This window comes from Ctenopharyngodon idella, chromosome 7, assembly GCF_019924925.1.
Source record: "Ctenopharyngodon idella isolate HZGC_01 chromosome 7, HZGC01, whole genome shotgun sequence".
Classification (NCBI taxonomy): Eukaryota; Metazoa; Chordata; class Actinopteri; order Cypriniformes; family Xenocyprididae; genus Ctenopharyngodon; species Ctenopharyngodon idella.
The window spans coordinates 28,203,546-28,225,042 of record NC_067226.1 but is presented as its reverse complement, the minus strand read 5'-3'; the positions used below and the strand labels follow the sequence as shown (position 1 = coordinate 28,225,042).

The window sequence follows — 21,497 nt, the reverse complement described above, 5'->3', positions numbered from 1 at the left end:
ACAGAAATCATGAAGATAATTTTAGTCTCCATCATCCTGTCCAGAGACAGTTTAGAAACAAAACATGAAGCCTCTGTTTACTGACAGTTTACAGACATCTCTGATCACTGATATTCTGCAGAAAGAGAAAGAAAAGAGAAAAAAGGCTGTCACTGTCTAAACTCCATTGCATGTGACCAGAAAGACAGAGAAAGTTCAGACTGTCCAGTTATTTCAGCAGACATACTGGATCATTTTACAGTTTTACAGAAGAAAGCAAACTTCAGATGAATCACTCCTCAAATCACTCATCAAAAACAAAGGAGCAGGTCAATACCTTTACTAGTGGAAATAAAGTCAGTTTATACAGAATCTACAAGATTTTAATGTTCTCAGCGAAATTTGCATAAAACCATTTAGTTGATATGAACAAAATATGAACACATTTGTGTTTCTTCACAGATTCACCCACATCTACACTGACTGTGACACCAGACAGATCTGTATTCACTGGAGAGACAGTCAATCTGAAGTGTGTGATAGAGACTTACAGTGACTGGACCTGGAGAAATTACCAGAGAGATGACAGGAGATACTGGACACATGAGTGGAGATATGAGTGGTATAAAGGCAGTTCAATGTTACAGGCGTCTGAGCGTCACACTGTAAACAGAGACACTCTCAGTATTGTTGGAGCTGTTACATCTGATCAGGGTCAGTACTGGTGTAGAGGACTGAGAGATGGCAGACCAAACTCATCACATTCAAGCTCTGTTTCTCTCTCTGTGAAGGGTGAGTTGAACATCATTGTCCTCATAAACTCTCTACTGTGATCACACATCCAATCAAGAGACTGAGGTTTTGCTCAGAATGTAAAACTATCTTACTGCTTACTGAATTCAGCATATTATATACTGTATTATACCTATCTCTTAATGTGAAACAGATCATATTATGCCACAATAAATGATTCAAACTGACACACATCATCACATTGCAAGTTTATATTGGCACTCTTTTTTACTTTCTTGAATTATATTGTACAACCTGCAGTTGTGCAAAAGAATATACATAGATATGAATATCAGTTATTCATTTAGTTTTTACCCATAATTAAAACATTTTTGATGTAATTAGTACAAAAAAAGAAATGTCTTGCATAGGACACAGATGTTTTGCCCGTATTATGTTGAAGCTCCAACATCAATATTCTTTTGCTGATAATTTCAGCCTTGTGTGTGTGATTATATTTTTAGAAGTGTTTTAGGAGAAATGTAATGTTCAAGTCTGAAAATCTCGATTAACTTCAGCGATCAAAATACAAATGACCATTTTCCTTCTGATCTTTTCATTCTTTAATTTATCTGCATACAGAATTGTGATTGCTTAGTCCTTTTTGCAGATGTTTAAACTATAACCAGTAACAGTAAAGTGACAAAAGCACAGGCTGTTCCAGAAAGCAGGTTTTACTTACCATCCTATCAACCCTGAACTCCGTTGATTAACCTAAACCTCTCGTGGTTATCGGTTTCAAAATTCCCAATGGGAGTAAGTTCAGTCAACTCAGAGCTCATGTTGAACACACAAAGACATCCTCGATCTCAGCAGAGCACCAAATCCTGGAGTCATCTGTGTCTCGTTTTAAAAGTTGAATGTAAACTGACCACTACAATCCAAATAAGGAAGCTACAGCAATTTACACTTCACTAGGAATAACAATCAATTTTATAATGGTTACTGTCCTGAAATAAGACATCCTTAATAACGTATGCAGCCGACAAATGCATCTTCCGGATGACGCAGCCTTCGAAATGAGACACATCTCCATGGAAACGGAAGCAGCGTGTCACACTTCTCCTTTCAATTTGCAATTTACATCCTTAGTGCAGATTGTTGCCTGGGCGGTTGTCCAATCATTATTTTTTAAACTTATCTTTTAATCTTTAAACTTTAATCAGTTTTTTATTACTGATTATACTATTATATTCATATAAACACTAATTGTTTGATGAATTGCAGTCTGCTTGCAAAGATGATATGGCTGATATTTATCATATTTATTTTTATTATAAATAAGCTGAAAAGTTGAGATTATCCACTTAATTATTCATAAACTTGCCTTAGGTCTGTCACATAACCTGCTTTGAACTAATATTCCCTGAACTTACCCAAGACTTTAACATTATTGTTTGAAAGCACTAGAATTTCCTTCTCAAAATCTACGGTATATTTTTGCTGTTCTGTTTGGTCACTATTGTAGGAGCAGAAAAAAACACACTTCCCTTTAAATCAAAATAAATTACATAGATTACTCTATAAAAAAGAATGATAAAAACAGAAGAATACTGAAAAGTATGACAAATAACACCTATAAATGAACTCAACACTGAATCACTGTACACTTACAGATAAACCGAAGCCAATTCTGACTGTAAAGCCTCAGAGATCAGTGTTCACTGGAGACACAGTTTCTCTCAGCTGTGACGTGGGACAGTCAACTGGATGGACGTTTCTCTGGAGGAAAGACTCAAACCGTGAATCCATTGATCATTCAACTAAAACAATCAGTTCTGTGAGAGTCTCTGATGGAGGAACATACCAGTGCAGAGCAGAGAGAGGAAACTACTACACAGAGCTCAGTGATACAATTAAGATAACAGTGAGAGGTAAGTGCTCTTTCAGTTTGGAGATTTTTTTAGTGAAAATTAATTTTGAGTTTAAAATCATTCAAATATGAAGTGTGTTGTTTGCTCTTTTAACAGAGAGACCCAAACCTGTAGTGCGTGTTCAGCCTGATGTTCGTGTGTTCAGAGGAGAGACGGTCACTCTCACATGTGACATACAGGAGGCAGGAGTCTGGCGGTACAACTGGTATAAAGATTATTACAGCAGAAGACAAGTCCAGATCTATTACACCGCAGGACAAGACAAGAGCTATATAATCACATCTGTGGATTGGTCTCATGCTGGTGTGTACAGCTGTAGAGGAACCCAGACTAAAGCCCCACAGTACTCAGAGATCAGTGACAGAGTTATGCTGACAGTATCAGGTGAGTGTTCATCTTTTCATCTCATCACTTTAACCTGAAGACATTGAGTAGAAAACAAGGTAAATTTGAGCTTACTTTGTCTCACCTATCATTAAATAAATACAAAGGAAGTTCAAAGTTACAGACGTCTGAGCGTTACACTGTAAACAGAGACACTCTCAGTATTGTTGAAGCTGTTAAGTCTGATCAGGGTTGGTACACGTGTAAAGGACAAATAGATGGAAGATCAGTTTTTACACGATCAAGCTCTTCTGTTTCTCTCACAGTGAAGGGTGAGTTGAACATCATTGTCCTCATAAACTCTCTCTACATGATCATGATCACACAAGCAATCAAGAGTCTTTCGCTCTCAGATGTTTCATTCACACTGCTGATAGATACAGTTGTCACTCCTCTTTTCAGGGCTTGATTTTATTTATTTCTCTCTGTTCTCGTGTCCAAAACAATTAGAAGGAACAAAACAATGAAACTGAATGCAGATCTGAAAATGCATTTTAAAGCTGAAGTATTTTACCTGAAGTGTGATCTTAAAAACACAACTCTCATGGCAAGAGTGCTGATAAAACCGAGACACGACATAAAAGCTGAAGACGTCTGTCTGACGCATGTGATCACAAACCTGAGCAACAGTTAAATATACTTCTGTGTTAATGACTGCTAATTATATTTTACACAGTTCCTTCCATTCAGTAACGTTAAAGTTTTTAATAAAGTTAAAACATCTTTCCATATGTAATTACTTTTTTGCTGCTCGCACTTTCTGAGAATCTGAGTCTTTATACGAATGCAGCTTTGTTTTGCTTTTCAGACGATCTTGTCAAAGTTTTGTGTCTTATTATGATTTACAGTTCATCAAACATTAGATTTAAGATTTATTTTGTTCGACACTCACACCAAAGTTTCAAAATTAACTCACTTGAAAATGAAAATTCAGTCATCCTTAGAAGAAAATTGTTTATTCTTTTAACTATTTTTAAATGTGCTGGTCGCTGTTATAATGAAGGACATGGTGACTGGAACATTTAGAGCTCAAAAAGAACAGAAAAACTGTTACATCAAAAATGACAAGTATTTTGACCAGAAAAATACATTGTAGCTCAGACACAGAAAGTTCAGACTGTCCAGTTATTTCACAGCAGACATACAGGATCAATTTACTGAGTAATACAGAGGAAGATAAACTCCAGATGTTCAAAAGAAATCACACTTTAGGAATAACAATCAATTTTATAATGGTTACTGTCCTGAAATAAGACATCCTTAATGACGTATGCAGCCGACAAATGCATCTTCCGGATGACGCAGCCTTCGAAATGAGACACATCTCCATGGAAACGGAAGCAGCGTGTCACACTTCTCCTTTCAATTTGCAATTTACATCCTTAGTGCAGATTGTTGCCTGGGCGGTTGTGCAATCATTATTTTTTAAACTTATCTTTTAATCTTTAAACTTTAATCAGTTTTTTATTACTGATTATACTATTATATTCATATAAACACTAATTGTTTGATGAATTGCAGTCTGCTTGCAAAGATGATATGGCTGATATTTATCATATTTATTTTTATTATAAATAAGCTAAAAAGTTGAGATTATCCACTTAATTATTCATAAACTTGCCTTAGGTCTGTCACATAACCTGCTTTGAACTAATATTCCCTGAACTTACCCAAGACTTTAACATTATTGTTTGAAAGCACTAGAATTTCCTTCTCAAAATCTACGGTATATTTTTGCTGTTCTGTTTGGTCACTATTGTAGGAGCAGAAAAAAACACACTTCCCTTTAAATCAAAATAAATTACATAGATTACTCTATAAAAAAGAATGATAAAAACAGAAGAATACTGAAAAGTATGACAAATAACACCTATAAATGAACTCAACACTGAATCACTGTACACTTACAGATAAACCGAAGCCAAATCTGACTGTAAAGCCTCAGAGTTCAGTGTTCACTGGAGACACAGTTACTCTCAGCTGTGACGTGGGACAGTCAACTGGATGGACGTTTCTCTGGAGGAAAGACTCAAACCGTGAATCCATTGATCATTCAACTAAAACAATCAGTTCTGTGAGAGTCTCTGATGGAGGAACATACCAGTGCAGAGCAGAGAGAGGAAACTACTACACAGAGCTCAGTGATACAATTAAGATAACAGTGAGAGGTAAGTGCTCTTTCAGTTTGGAGATTTTTTTAGTGAAAATTAATTTTGAGTTTAAAATCATTCAAATATGAAGTGTGTTGTTTGCTCTTTTCACAGAGAGACCCAAACCTGTAGTGCGTGTTCAGCCTGATGTTCGTGTGTTCAGAGGAGAGACGGTCACTCTCACATGTGACATACAGGAGGCAGGAGTCTGGCGGTACAACTGGTATAAAGATTATTACAGCAGAAGACAAGTCCAGATCTATTACACCGCAGGACAAGACAAGAGCTATATAATCACATCTGTGGATTGGTCTCATGCTGGTGTGTACAGCTGTAGAGGAACCCAGACTAAAGCCCCACAGTACTCAGAGATCAGTGACAGAGTTATGCTGACAGTATCAGGTGAGTGTTCATCTTTTCATCTCATCACTTTAACCTGAAGACATTGAGTAGAAAACAAGGTAAATTTGAGCTTACTTTGTCTCACCTATCATTAAATAAATATAAAGGAAGTTCAAAGTTACAGACGTCTGAGCGTTACACTGTAACCAGAGACACTCTCAGTATTGTTAAAGCTGTTAAGTCTGATCAGGGTTGGTACACGTGTAAAGGACAAATAGATGGAAGATCAGTTTTTACACGATCAAGCTCTTCTGTTTCTCTCACAGTGAAGGGTGAGTTGAACATCATTGTCCTCATAAACTCTCTCTACATGATCATGATCACACAAGCAATCAAGAGTCTTTCGCTCTCAGATGTTTCATTCACACTGCTGATAGATACAGTTGTCACTCCTCTTTTCAGGGCTTGATTTTATTTATTTCTCTCTGTTCTCGTGTCCAAAACAATTAGAAGGAACAAAACAATGAAACTGAATGCAGATCTGAAAATGCATTTTAAAGCTGAAGTATTTTACCTGAAGTGTGATCTTAAAAACACAACTCTCATGGCAAGAGTGCTGATAAAACCGAGACACGACATAAAAGCTGAAGACGTCTGTCTGACGCATGTGAACACAAACCTGAGCAACAGTTAAATATACTTCTGTGTTAATGGCTGCTAATTATATTTTACACAGTTCCTTCCATTCAGTAACGTTAAAGTTTTTAATAAAGTTAAAACATCTTTCCATATGTAATTACTTTTTTGCTGCTCGCACTTTCTGAGAATCTGAGTCTTTATACGAATGCAGCTTTGTTTTGCTTTTCAGACGATCTTGTCATTGTTTTGTATCTTATTATGATTTACAGTTCATCAAACATTAGATTTAAGATTTATTTTGTTCGACACTCACACCAAAGTTTCAAAATTAACTCACTTGAAAATGAAAATTCAGTCATCATTTAATCTCTTTCACCCTCTTTGTTCAAATTCTGTATGTCTTTTTTCCTTAGAAGAAAATTGTTTATTCTTTTAACTATTTTTAAATGTGCTGATTGCTGTTATAATGAAGGACATGGTGACTGGAACATTTAGAGCTCAAAAAGAACAGAAAAACTGTTACATCAAAAATGACAAGTATTTTGACCAGAAAAATACATTGTAGCTCAGACACAGAAAGTTCAGACTGTCCAGTTATTTCACAGCAGACATACAGGATCAATTTACTGAGTAATACAGAGGAAGATAAACTCCAGATGTTCAAAAGAAATCACACTTTAGGAATAACAATCAATTTTATAATGGTTACTGTCCTGAAATAAGACATCCTTAATGACGTATGCAGCCGACAAATGCATCTTCCGGATGATGCAGCCTTCGAAATGAGACCCATCTCCATGGAGACGGAAGCAGCGTGTCACACTTCTCCTTTCAATTTGCAATTTACATCCTTAGTGCAGATTGTTGCCTGGGCGGTTGTGCAATCATTATTTTTTAAACTTATCTTTTAATCTTTAAACTTTAATCAGTTTTTTATTACTGATTATACTATTATATTCATATAAACACTAATTGTTTGATGAATTGCAGTCTGCTTGCAAAGATGATATGGCTGATATTTATCATATTTATTTTTATTATAAATAAGCTAAAAAGTTGAGATTATCCACTTAATTATTCATAAACTTGCCTTAGGTCTGTCACATAACCTGCTTTGAACTAATATTCCCTGAACTTACCCAAGACTTTAACATTATTGTTTGAAAGCACTAGAATTTCCTTCTCAAAATCTACGGTATATTTTTGCTGTTCTGTTTGGTCACTATTGTAGGAGCAGAAAAAAACACACTTCCCTTTAAATCAAAATAAATTACATAGATTACTCTATAAAAAAAGAATGATAAAAACAGAAGAATACTGAAAAGTATGACAAATAACACCTATAAATGAACTCAACACTGAATCACTGTACACTTACAGATAAACCGAAGCCAATTCTGACTGTAAAGCCTCAGAGATCAGTGTTCACTGGAGACACAGTTACTCTCAGCTGTGACGTGGGACAGTCAACTGGATGGACGTTTCTCTGGAGGAAAGACTCAAACCGTGAATCCATTGATCATTCAACTAAAACAATCAGTTCTGTGAGAGTCTCTGATGGAGGAACATACCAGTGCAGAGCAGAGAGAGGAAACTACTACACAGAGCTCAGTGATACAATTAAGATAACAGTGAGAGGTAAGTGCTCTTTCAGTTTGGAGATTTTTTTAGTGAAAATTAATTTTGAGTTTAAAATCATTCAAATATGAAGTGTGTTGTTTGCTCTTTTCACAGAGAGACCCAAACCTGTAGTGCGTGTTCAGCCTGATGTTCGTGTGTTCAGAGGAGAGACGGTCACTCTCACATGTGACATACAGGAGGCAGGAGTCTGGCGGTACAACTGGTATAAAGATTATTACAGCAGAAGACAAGTCCAGATCTATTACACCGCAGGACAAGACAAGAGCTATATAATCACATCTGTGGATTGGTCTCATGCTGGTGTGTACAGCTGTAGAGGAACCCAGACTAAAGCCCCACAGTACTCAGAGATCAGTGACAGAGTTATGCTGACAGTATCAGGTGAGTGTTCATCTTTTCATCTCATCACTTTAACCTGAAGACATTGAGTAGAAAACAAGGTAAATTTGAGCTTACTTTGTCTCACCTATCATTAAATAAATACAAAGGAAGTTCAAAGTTACAGACGTCTGAGCGTTACACTGTAAACAGAGACACTCTCAGTATTGTTGAAGCTGTTAAGTCTGATCAGGGTTGGTACACGTGTAAAGGACAAATAGATGGAAGATCAGTTTTTACACGATCAAGCTCTTCTGTTTCTCTCACAGTGAAGGGTGAGTTGAACATCATTGTCCTCATAAACTCTCTCTACATGATCATGATCACACAAGCAATCAAGAGTCTTTCGCTCTCAGATGTTTCATTCACACTGCTGATAGATACAGTTGTCACTCATCTTTTGAGGGCTTGATTTTATTTATTTCTCTCTGTTCTCGTGTCCAAAACAATTAGAAGGAACAAAACAATGAAACTGAATGCAGATCTGAAAATGCATTTTAAAGCTGAAGTATTTTACCTGAAGTGTGATCTTAAAAACACAACTCTCATGGCAAGAGTGCTGATAAAACTGAGACACGACACAACAGCTGAAGACGTCTGTCTGACGCATGTGAACACAAACCTGAGCAACAGCTAAATATACTTCCATTCAGTAACGTTAGTTTTTTAATAGTTAAAACATCTTTCCATATGTGATTACTTTTTTGCTGCTCGCACTTTCTGAGAATCTGTGAGTCTTTATACGAATGCAGCTTTGTTTTGCTTTTCAGACGATCTTGTCATTGTTTTGTATCTTATTATGATTTACAGTTCATCAAACATTAGATTTAAGATTTATTTTATCCGACACTCACACCAAAGTTTCAAAATTAACTCACTTGAAAATGAAAATTCAGTCATTTCAATCTCTTTCACCCTCTTTGTTCAAAATCTGTATGTCTTTTTTGCTTAGAACAAAACTGTTTATTTTTTTAAACTATATTTAAATGTGCTGATCGCTGTTATAATGAAGGACATGGTGACTGGAACATTTAGAGCTCAAAAAGAACAGAAAAACTGTTACATCAAAAATGACAAGTATTTTAGTCTACATTATCCTGACATCACAGCACATCAGACAGACTTTCTAACCAGCATTCATGAGTAACTAGTTCTGAGCACAACCCAAACATTACTGTCCAGAGACAAACACGCTTTATAAACAAAACATGCAATCTCTTGAAGATTTACTGACAGCTGCCACACATCTCTGATCACTAATGTTATGAAATAAAGGAAAAAAGACTAACACAGAATGATTCACAGAGACGAACCTCTGCAAAAACAATATGGCTGTTGCTGTCAAAACTCTGCACTTCGTACGTGACCAGAAAAATACATTGTAGCTCAGACACAGAAAGTTCAGACTGTCCAGTTATTTCACAGCAGACATACAGGATCATTTTACTGAGTATTACAGAATAAATGAACTCCAGATGTTCAAAAGAAAATCACTCATCAAACACAAAGGAACAGGTTACCTAGTCATTACTTTTACTAATTGAAAAAAGTGAATTTTTTTTAACACTTTTAAATGATGTAAATACTGTATAATCCACATTTGTGTGAATGTAAAAGAAGATACTTATAGACCGAATATAAATATCAACTTTTATTTAGTTTTTACTAATAATTGCAAACATTTTTGATGTAGTTGATATTCAGATCTGTTTAATGCATCTAAGATCCGTATTTCAACACTTACTGTCTTCTGTTTCAACTGTTGCAGACAAATACTCAATGATTTGTCAAACACAGGTGAACTCTGACTCTCGAGGATCTGAATCTGTTCTTGTTCTCCTGCAGGTCTAAAGCCAAAGCCTGAACTCACATCAGATCCTGCAGGAGCTGCACTGACAGGAAACACAGTGACTTTGACCTGTCGCATGGATCCGTCCACTGGATACTGGGACTTTTACTGGTACAAACACACACTGAACCCTGAGACAGAGAAGAGAGAAACAAACTCCTACAGACTGAAGATTGATTCAGTGTCTGATGGAGGCCAGTACTGGTGTAGAGCTGGAAGAGGGAAACCAGTCTATTACACAAACTACAGTGATGCACTGTGGGTCAATGTTACAGGTGAGAGAGAAAACTGTGTGTGAAATCAGAGACAATATCTGCAGAACATCTAAAACTTTAAATAAATGTAATAATTTGTGTTTGTAGAGAGTCCTAAAGCTGTACTGACGGTACGACCTGATGAACGAGTGTTCAGAGGAGAAACAGTCACCCTTAAACATTAAAATGAATAACTTATATTAAGAATTATATTAAGAAATTCATATAGGTTTGAACAATATGAGGGCGAGTAAATTTTGATAGAATATAATTTTTTGAATGAACTATCTCTATAATACAGAGCTCTATGGTGGTGGAATAATATGAGATTGGAGTAGAAATATTGAAAGCTTTTGTATTCGCTCACAAAACTTTGGGTTCCTCAAGAAACTTTTTGAAGCCCTTAAGAGCTCCGTAATGTTGCTCAATAATGTTCTTGTGTTTCTGTTTTTCAGTGTCACGTTCAGGTCAGATTTCTGTCTTCAACATCCTCTGGTTTCTTCTGGCAGCTTGTCCGTATCTGTTAGCGACAATCGTGATGCTTTACAAATGTTACAGAGCGAGAGGTAAAACTTCTGTCTGATCTCTCTCTCTCTCTCTCTCTCTCTCTCTCTCTCTCTCTCTCTCTCTCTCTCTCTCGCAATTCAATTTCAGTTCAAATGAGCTTTATTGGCATTACTTGTACAGTGAGCAATGAACAAAATAATGATTATATAATTCATAAAAAAATAATAAATAAATAAATACACAAATACATTTTTTATAAACAAGAAATAAGACAATGATTCATAATATAAAAAAACAAACAAACAAAACTGAACATACATTCAGACATGATAAGAATATTTCTGACTTTATTTTTGTCCGCTGGCTGACTCTCTTGGTTTGTGACAGGCTGCTACATATTTTGCTGCTGTTGTGATCAAGCTGTTTTCTCCCAAAATATGTCTTAATTTTTCTGAATTTGATAATGCCATCAAATTTGGTGCTATTTATTGACATTTTGTGAGACAGGCAGATCTAATGTTGTGATAGTAATCACAATATATCAGGAAGTGTTCTTCTGTCTCCACCTCTCTCTGAGAGCACAGTGAACACAGTCTCTGCTCTCGCGGCTGCTGTCTCTGCCTGTGCCGTCCTCTCTCTATAGCCAGATACTGATCACACTGTATTTGTTCAGTGTCTTTCTCAGTTTGAGCTCTTTCACACAGCTCAGGTTTTCTGCTGGTTTATAATCTCTTTTCAGGTGTAAATAGAGTTCCATCTTTTTTATTTATATATTTATTTATTTAGTATTTATTTATTTTTATTTAGTATTTATTGATTGGGTCGGATTGTGCTGTGCTGGTTTAGGTGTAGTTTCAGGGGCTCGTGTGCAGGTTCTGCTCCTGGTACTGCAGGGTTCAGTCTGTATGAGCTCGGTCCACTGCATTTTAGGTGCTGATAGAATTTCAGAGATCATTTTTGGATACTGATTAATAAGGGGTATTGTCCTAATTCAGCTCTGCACGAGTTGTTTGGTGTCACTCTGTTAACTTTTAGGATGCTTTTTATGAATTTGGGTATGCAGAGTTTCGATTTCCTCTTTTTCCCATTTAGAAAAAAAAAAAAGGGTTTTTTAGGGGTCACCATATCTTGCTGCCCATACAGCGCAATTGGTTTGATTATTTATTTCTTTATTTCTTTATTTCTTTATTTATTTTTATTTTTAGCCAGGTTTGAATTGGAATTTCATATTGAATTGTATTTTTAATCATGTAGAAGACCCTCATTGCTTTTGATTTCAGTTCTTTCACAGCCAGATTGAAGTTTCCTGTTGAACTTAGTTTTAGTCCCAGATAGGTGCATTCGTGGATGTGTTGGATGACCTGGTTTCCTGCTCTAAAGGTGTTTTATTTTCCCTTCACCTGGATCTGTTCTGATTATTTTTGATTTTGCTAGGTTAATTTTAAGAGTCCACGTTTGACTGAATTTCTCTATGATGTCAATGAGCTGCTCCTCTTTTGTTTTTGACAGAATGACTAAATCATCTGCAAAGAGGAGTTAAATAGAGTGGGGGTCAATGGGCAAACTTGTCCAACTCCTCATTGTTGAGAGAAAAATTCTGTTCATTTGTTCCCTATTTTTACAAAAAATGTATTGTTTTTAATCATGGTGCTGATTAAATCAAATGTTTTCCCTTCTAATCCCATTTTCCAGTAGTTTTAGGAAGAGTCCTTTGTGCCAGACTGAATTAAATGCCTTCTCAATGTCAAAAAAGCAAGCAAAGACTTTGGTTTTGTTTTGGTGTACGTGTTTATCAATGATGGTGTGGAGAGTGTAAATGTGGTCAGATGTTCTGTGTTTGGGCAGAAATCCAATTCGACTTTTCTCCAGGATTTGGAGGGTTTTGAGAAAGTTCTGCGATCTTATATTAATTATCGAACAAAATATTTAATTTTTTGTCCACTTGTAGGATTGTTGCAGCCTTTGTAATTGAGAGGTCTGTCTGCATGATTCATTGGTTTGAGTTTGTAACTTCATTTTAGATATAGTGTAATTTTACAGAGGTGTTTGAGGACTGTCTGTGAATGATCTGAGATGCACTGGGTCAATGTCTGTAATGAAATAATCTACTGTATTGTTACCCAGACAAGAATTAAAGGTATAACAGTGAAAAGACTCTCCTCGTATGTGACCGTTCACTATTTACAGGCCCAAAGAATGACAGAGGTCTAGTAGGCTTTTCCCTTTTGTTTGTGAATTTGTCATAATTATTTCTCAGGTGGTATGAGAGCAGAGGGCGGCTGGTGTTTGTAATATATTTGTCTCCCTGTGTTCAACAAAGTCTGGTTTATTTACAGTTCTGGCCTTTAAATCTCCACACATTATTTCCTTTTGTCTGGAAATGGAAGATCTCATCTTGCAGGATGGAAAAGGTTTCTTCATTGTAATAGGGAGATTCAGCCGCAGAGGTAAATATGTATCACACAAGAATATGTGACGGTCTGTGGAGAGACCATATCTTTTTGGATTTTTAACCAAATGTAAACTTTTCTGATTTTTATAGATTTGATTGTGTCTATGAATCTCTAGTTTGGTTGAAAGAACAATTTCTCTGAATCCAGTTGAGCAGCCAGTGGACAAATCTCTTACATTCCATGATTCTTGTTATTATTATAATGTCAGAATTCTGAATTTCTGTTTTGAAGTCTGTTTGCTCTTAATACCAGAAATGGAGGACCTCAGTCCTTAAATATTACAACATGTTATTTTTAAGGAATATGAGCCCATTAATTAATCACTTTTGTTATTTCATATAAGACAAACATTATATGTTGAAATGACAGATCAAGAAGAATATATTAGAATATATTAGTATGATGTATCTAAGAATGTCTTTTAAAATAAATATATAAATAAAATAAAATACATATAATACACATACATTTTCCTCTCTCTCTCTCTCTCTCTCTCTCTCTCTCTCTCTCTCTCTCTCTCTCTCTCTAAATGTCTTTTCCCTAATCAAGTCACATATTCCCTCATGGACAGACATGCCATGTTTGCCTTTTTATATAGATCAATATTTTCAACAGATAATGGTCATTCATTGAAGCAATAATTTATTTCACAGTTTCATCTGCTGAAGCCCAAAGTCAGTACGCCATAACAGAAGAAGAAAACTGAATCTGATATTAACATGTTTAAAAATACTGTTAATTCTGTTAACATGTTTGAATGTTCTGTCAGCATTTATTTTTCCTTAAACACGGTTTCAAAATTTTTTTGGTTTGTAATTTGTAATATATTTGTCATGTTTGTGTTGTTATTCTGTTCTTCCAATAGTGAAAGCTTGACAATGATACTGATGCCTGTTCTAGATCAGTTGTTTGAGTAATTAGTAAAGATGTTTTGGTAACACTTTATTTTAGAGTATTTTAACTAGTTGCTTATTAGCATGCATATTACTAGAATATTGGCTATTTATTAGTACTTGCTAAGCACATATTAATGCCTTATTCTGCATGAGCTTATTCTACATTCTTAATCCTACCCAATATCTAAACTTAACAACTACCTTACTAACTATTAATAAGCCGTAAATTAGGAGTTTATTGAGGGAAAAGTCGTAGTTAAAAGTTTGTGTTCCCTATACTAAAGTGTTACTGATGTTTTATTCTGTATGTTCTGTATAAACAAATAACTGTTAATTTTATTTATTTATTTTATTTTATTTTTATTTTTTTTTTTTTTTTTTTTTTTGCAATTTTTGAAATTAAATATTTTGAAAGCATTTCATCATTCATATTCTTTGTTGATAGTTTCCCTTTAAATACTCTCAAGGACAAACAAAACTACTAAAAACATATTTTACAGCCGTTATAACAGCATGAGAAATGTTTTTTCCGCTGTATTAAATATGAAGAACAGCAGGTTCATTGTGTCATTTTAAGAGAGCAGAACTTCAACAACTGTTCTATAAATATGACAAGACTTGCCTATCAGACTAATCAATAAATTACTTAAATTAACATTTGTTTAGTTTATTGAATACATTTCACACAAATATTGACCATGTTAAAATAAACCACATGATTATTTATTTATTTATTTTACTCTGAACTTGGAAGAACTATTTGTTTTTCAGTCACTTGACTGATTATTTGAAATGTCTGAATAGTCCAGGGGTTTTTAATGACCCAAACATGATTGAAGGAAAATACATGCATTTTCAGGAGCGGACGGATCAGAGCTTCAGAATCAGATGAGAATCGCTGCTGTCTCATAAGGGCTTTCTAAAGAGCTGATTCTGCAGAAGAAAAACAATATTCAAAGCTAAATGTTGAAAATGTTTTGCATTTCAAAACCACATTTGCTGAATATGAAATGTTGTTAGAATGAATAAATTTCATCTTAATCTTTTTAAAATAAATAAAACAATTACTTGGACTATTTGGAATAACACGGACAATGAGTCAAAATTTAGTTTTTCTACTATTTGTTCTAAAATTCCTCCCATCAGTCATAAAACATGTACAGTGGGTACGGAAAGTATTCAGACCCCCTTACATTTTTCACTCTTTGTTATATTGCAGCCATTTGCTAAAATCATTTAAGTTCATTTTTTTTCCTCATTAATGTACACACAGCACCCCATATTGACAGAAAAAACACAGAATTGTTGACATTTTTGCAGATTTATTAAAAAAGAAAAACTGAAATATCACATGGTCCTAAGTATTCAGACCCTTTGCTGTGACACTCATATATTTAACTCAGGTGCTCTCCATTTCTTCTGATCATCCTTGAGATGATATAATATATACACACACACATACATATACATACATATATATGTATATACATGTGTGTATATGAATGCATATAATGGAAACCATTAGGCCCTTGCTTGAAAAAAAAAAAAAATGTTTCACTGTAATCAACAAATCTATTGCTGCATCGGGTTAACCCCACAATCCAATCTGTTGTTTTAGTTTGATATAATGGGGGGCAAATAAATGTTTAAATCATAATCTGTCCATTCACCACAAGAGCCTGGAAGATGCTGTCAAAAATGACCATATATATACAAGTACGTGTGACGCTTCTGCTCAAATGGGTTGTCATTGGCTCTGATCTTCCCTTGGCACATGCGGGATTTGCTGTGATTGGATAACCTTTTTTACCCATATAAAAAAACATTTAATGTTGCAAAGTACGTTTTGCTGTTATTATTACGTCAGTAATGCATTTAGTTAACAATGCGGTGTTGCTGTGTTGTGAGGTATTACCCCGTTAACGATATCCTAACCCTAGCATATCTTCACTGAACTACAAATAACAGCGCCATATTTTTTGCATTCCTTCGATATAATGACAGAGGCTTATGGGTAATGTAGTTTAAAACATTTAATAACAAACTGGTAAAAAAAATACTATCTTTAAACAAAGGGATATTTAATCATGTTTATTGTTCATACCTCTATGACATATTTGAAAGGCAGGATGAAATTTGGTATTTTACTATGAACACTTTTTAAAACACTTTTGTGCCACCTTTTCATATATAGCCTATTTGAAAACTGTGTCCAACATTATTCTCATCATGGACAACAAAGTGTGTTGAATTACAATTACATTGTCTTTTCAACAACTTGCCATTATGTAAATTGTTGCAAGTTCATCCAGTCATAGGTAACAGAACAGAACAAGAACAGACCCCCACAAATCATCATAAATGCCCATTTGGAATGGGCTTCCGTTTATTTAATTAGATCAAGAACAAGAATACAGTGTTGACAGTAAACAAAGACACCAATTTAAACAACCAATACATATTGTGACACTTCATTGCACTATTACACATCCTTATCCAGTGTTGGGCCTTGCTTGTAATACTTAACTCATGCTTTCTCATTCTTCACGTCAAAAGGACCAACAAAAGAGTGTCATTGTACTTTATAATTTAATAACCAATCACTGTAATATAATCAGTAATACTTCAAGTGTACACAACTGGTCTTGACAGGTTGATTTAGTACTAAATTTAGCATTGATTGATTACATTAGCATACAACATGAAAATCAGGTGGGTTGATGTATTTAAAAACACTGATAAAATAGTCCACATTCTGGGTGAATTTACATTTTCTTGGTTACTTGCATTAGGACAGCTCTAACCCTAACCCAAACCCAAGACATTATTAATAAAATGCTAATTCAAGATTCTGAATTGTGGCATAAGACAACTATATTCAGACTATTACCTAAAATGCAATTCTACATTATATAATCATTGTTGATTGCTGGGTAGTAACTAATTACATGTAATCTGGATTATGTAATCAGATTCCAAAAAAAGTACTTGTTATTAGATTGTTACATTTTAAATACTCATAATCAGATTATAGGTTTTTTGTTTTTGTTTTATTGATTACATGATTACATGTTAATCTCACAATGGCAGTAAACACACACACACATATATATATATATATATATATATATATATATATATATATATATATATAACATTCTCCCTACTTCTTTTTTATCTGTTAAAATTCCTTTCTAAAAAAATACATTTGTGGAATAGCACTCACAGTTTAACCACTAGTCATGTGTCTATCTCTAAAAAACTCATGCCAAACACAGCACTTGATCACTGGATTTACAGAAATCATTTTAAGTGTTTTAAGTGCTCAACATTGCATATCTAATCGACTTCTGATGTAAGCATTATTAATTGAATAACACTGACTGAGTCATTTAACCATGTATCACTGTCCTTGGAAAGCTTTTGTCTTTTAAACACACTAAAATGTACAAATTCACGTCATTTCATATTAACATGCAATGCAGTGTTTCTCCACAATTTTTCTCCGATGAACCTCTTTGACCTACTAATAATTTTACATGAAATAAGCCCTGAGGTTTTTAGTTAAGTTAGGTCAACAATAAAATAATAATAGTTTTATTCTCTGATGTCCATTAATGGTCACATGACATGCAGATAAACATATCAAATACAAATCATAGTCTGTTACCTTAAATGTGTAATGTAATGGATACAATTTGTCATGTAATTTGGAGTTAGTAACAGACTACAATTTGTAAGAACTGCACTGACTATGTCATAGTATCAGAACAGTATGTATTAGTCAAAAGAGAATATACTGCAGAATTATCTGCACATCACATGCAAAACCTGCCTGAACAGAGAGGAGATAAAAAGACAAGACTGTTTTTGTAGATCACTGTACAAGTATTTTATTTTGCTTACAGTAAGGAAAAAAAAAAATTATTAGGTGAAAACATTATGTATCCTTATATACTTTCTATCAATGTAAGATATGTACACACTGCAAAACACCCCTCACAGATAAACATTGTATGGTCCCATGAGAGCTAAGGAAAATGGAAATAATAGAATATAATTAATAGGGATGGAGGTTGTATGGCTGTTAATAAGACTATAAAAATGCGTGGAGTGAAACACCTGTCTTACATACACAAACACATTTAAAGATTCAAAAATAATAGTCAAAACTTGTACTGCTGAACCTTAATCTCATTTCCATTATGATGGAAAAATATTAAATAGATTCTGTTAATATGCTAAAATGTTTCTCACAGTGGAAAAAAAAACAAAAAAAAAAACAGCTTATTAAAATAGTTCTTCAGTATCTGTCTATTCTATATACTCAGGTTTAGTCCTCATCACGGTCTGTTTCATCAGAGCTGTAGTTTACTGCCTCAGTTTCTTCATCGGAAATGTTATCAAATAGAATGCTGTCCGAAGCCTGTCCCAGAACACATTGTCGGTATAACATCCTAGCATTATCTTGCAGAAACTGAAGGTCTTCCAGTTTTGTCTTGAGAAGGCACAGTAGTCAATTGGGGCTCTCCTCTGAAAGTCCAAAGTCACTGTCTACACAAAAAAGGAATGAAAACATTGAGGATAAATAAAATCAATCCCTAATGTTTTAATTCCAGCAATGCATTGGTTATTGAATTTGTTACGGATACTCACTGTTAGTTTGTATTTGAACTGAAAGATCCCTCAGGGAACATTCAGCTTCCTTCAATGATTGCCAGTGTTGCTTCACCTCCATCACTATGATCTGCTCCTCCTCTTTCAGTCGGGAAAGCATCATGAACCGGTCAAAGACCATCTTCTTAGTTGAGAGGTTGCCATTACCTGCAATTAATGAAGGTCCTAAATTACCATCTTTTAAACACTGAGGAGGACTGTATTAACATCAAACAATGTTTATCAAATACACTGAATATTTTTTTAAAGTTAATTACTAGTGTCAGGGCATTCCCATGGCCATTGGAAATGATCAGCTGTGAGCAGTTCATCCACGGAAGGAAGCTGGTGGACTGACTGTTCATTGAAGTCCTTAATGGCAGCTGCCAGGACTGACTTGTCTTCATTAATTTTCCTCCTTATTTTGTGCCTTTTCTTGTTGCTATCTAATAAATCAACAACATATATTATTATAACAGCAGTTCATTCCTTAGCTATACGAATTATTTTTTATCATCATCATCTTATCTGACCTTTCTGATGGAACAGATTAATGTTTCTCAGCTTTATGCTGACAAAGGCCCTCAAGTCCATTGTCATCTTTTGCACTTGATACTACATCCCTGTAACGAAGCTGGACTCAGGCAGGCAGGGCCAAACGGGAACAAACAGGAACAGCAAGGGACAGGCAGAATAGTAGTCAGGATACAGGCAATAGTCAGGACAGGCAGATATCACTCACAGAACAGAATACCAGGCAAGGATCAAAGGCAGGCAGCGACGGGTCGATCACGGGTAACAGGCAGGAACCGGAACAGACAGGCAGACAGGATAATAAACGCTCAGAAATGCAACAACAGTTAACAAGACTTCGCAAAGAGGTGGTGTGTGAGTGAGTCTTGAATAGTCCAGATAATAGGCTACAGGTGTATGTGGCAAATGATGATTGGTGTGGAGTGTGCATGTGACAGGCAGGGAGGATAATGGGAAGTGTAGTCCAGGAACTGACAGGAATCGTGACAATCCCAAACAAATGAATTAGCCTTACAAATCTGATATATTCTGCCTTCTGTGCACAACATTTATAATGGAAAATGTTATTACATAAAAAAACTAAAACAGGCCCTTCAAAATGTATTACCTGTGGCCCACTGCTGGACATCACTGACCCACTGCTGAATGTCATCATCACTGACATTAAGCTCAGCCTGCAGACTTTCAAAGCTCAGGAAATCTGACACCATTCTGTCATCAAAAATATCTTAATTTGTGTTCTGAAGATGAATGAAGGTCTTACGGGTGTGGAACGGTATGAGGGTGAGTAATAAATGATAGAGTTTTCATTTTTGGGTGAACTAACCCTTTAAATGTACTTTTTGTACGATAAGAACAAGGTTGACTTTTGCATCAGTAAAATACCTTAATGTATCTTTGAGACAAACATTTGGCCAGATTTTCAGACTTCCGTTTGTTCCATGCAGAAGCAAGAACAGTGAGCATGTCTGAACATGCTATTATTAGATAGTTGGTCAAAGAAAATATATTTAAAAAAGTTATAGTCATGATTCATTGATACCTAGAAATAACTATATGTTAAAAGTAGTGTTTATCTAATATGTTCACCAGCTTTGGACATGTATTTAGTGCAAATTGCAGCTCTCGACAAGAAGGAGTTGACTTGCTCCACCTCTTCTCCAATTGTAAGACCAGCTCCCTCTTGGTTTCTTCCAGACCATTTTATCTACATCCCTGCACCGTACAGTGGCCTCTGTAGTAAGACAGTGTTGGCAGATGCGTTTCTGAACATATTCAGCTGCCAAAAGATTCTTAACCATGGCCTCCCTTGCAATGTGCCATCTTTCATGGCTTAGGGATTGCCTCTTTTGCCAGGTTGTGGCCAAAGACACCTCTTCAGGCTGAACACTTTCGTCATTAAGGATATGCTACAATTCTTCAATGAGTGAGTCTTCATTGAAGGAGAAACAAAAAACAGTGTTATTAGTCAATACACAATACAATCAGTTTTTATAGAGATATTGTACAAGGATCTTGGTAACACTTTAGAATACTGATCCTTCATTAATGAATAACTACACAGGAACAGATGAGTAAAGCATTATTAACACTCTGTAACTACTATTAACTATCAAGAAACTCTGATTAATGAATTACAAACCCGATTCCAAAAAAGTTGGGACACTGTACAAATTGTGAATAAAAAAGGAATGCAATGATGTGGAAGTTTCAAATTTAAATATTTTATTCAGAATACAACATAGATGACATATCAAATGTTTAAACTGAGAAAATGTATCATTTTAAGGGAAAAATAAGTTGATTTTAAATTTCATGGCATCAACACATCTCAAAAAAGTCGGGACAAGGCCATGTTTACCACTGTGTGGCATCCCCTCTTCTTTTTATAACAGTCTGCAAACGTCTGGGGACTGAGGAGACAAGTTGCTCAAGTTTAGGAATAGGAATGTTGTCCCATTCTTGTCTAATATAGGCTCAACTGTCTTAGGTCTTCTTTGTCGCATCTTCCTCTTTATGATGCACCAAATGTTTTCTATGGGTGAAAGATCTGGACTGCAGGCTGGCCATTTCAGTACCCGGATGCTTCTTCTACGCAGCCATGATGTTGTAATTGATGCAGTATGTGGTCTGGCATTGTCATGTTGGAAAATGCAAGGTCTTCCCTGA

At 35.2% G+C, this 21,497-nt stretch overlaps 1 protein-coding gene across 3 annotated transcripts in view; it reads left to right on the top strand.

Annotated features, from left to right (window-relative positions):
* LOC127515291 (titin-like) overlaps window positions 1-21,497 on the top strand; it is a 438,556-nt gene that overhangs the window by 221,634 nt on the left and 195,425 nt on the right. For all 3 annotated transcript variants that reach the window (XM_051898786.1, XM_051898788.1, XM_051898787.1), the window contains exons 8-15: window positions 442-771; window positions 2,388-2,645; window positions 2,742-3,029; window positions 4,940-5,197; window positions 5,294-5,581; window positions 7,541-7,798; window positions 7,895-8,182; window positions 10,025-10,303. In XM_051898786.1, coding sequence (XP_051754746.1) covers window positions 442-771; window positions 2,388-2,645; window positions 2,742-3,029; window positions 4,940-5,197; window positions 5,294-5,581; window positions 7,541-7,798; window positions 7,895-8,182; window positions 10,025-10,303 — 2,247 coding nt within the window. The remainder of the gene's footprint in view (window positions 1-441; window positions 772-2,387; window positions 2,646-2,741; window positions 3,030-4,939; window positions 5,198-5,293; window positions 5,582-7,540; window positions 7,799-7,894; window positions 8,183-10,024; window positions 10,304-21,497) is intronic.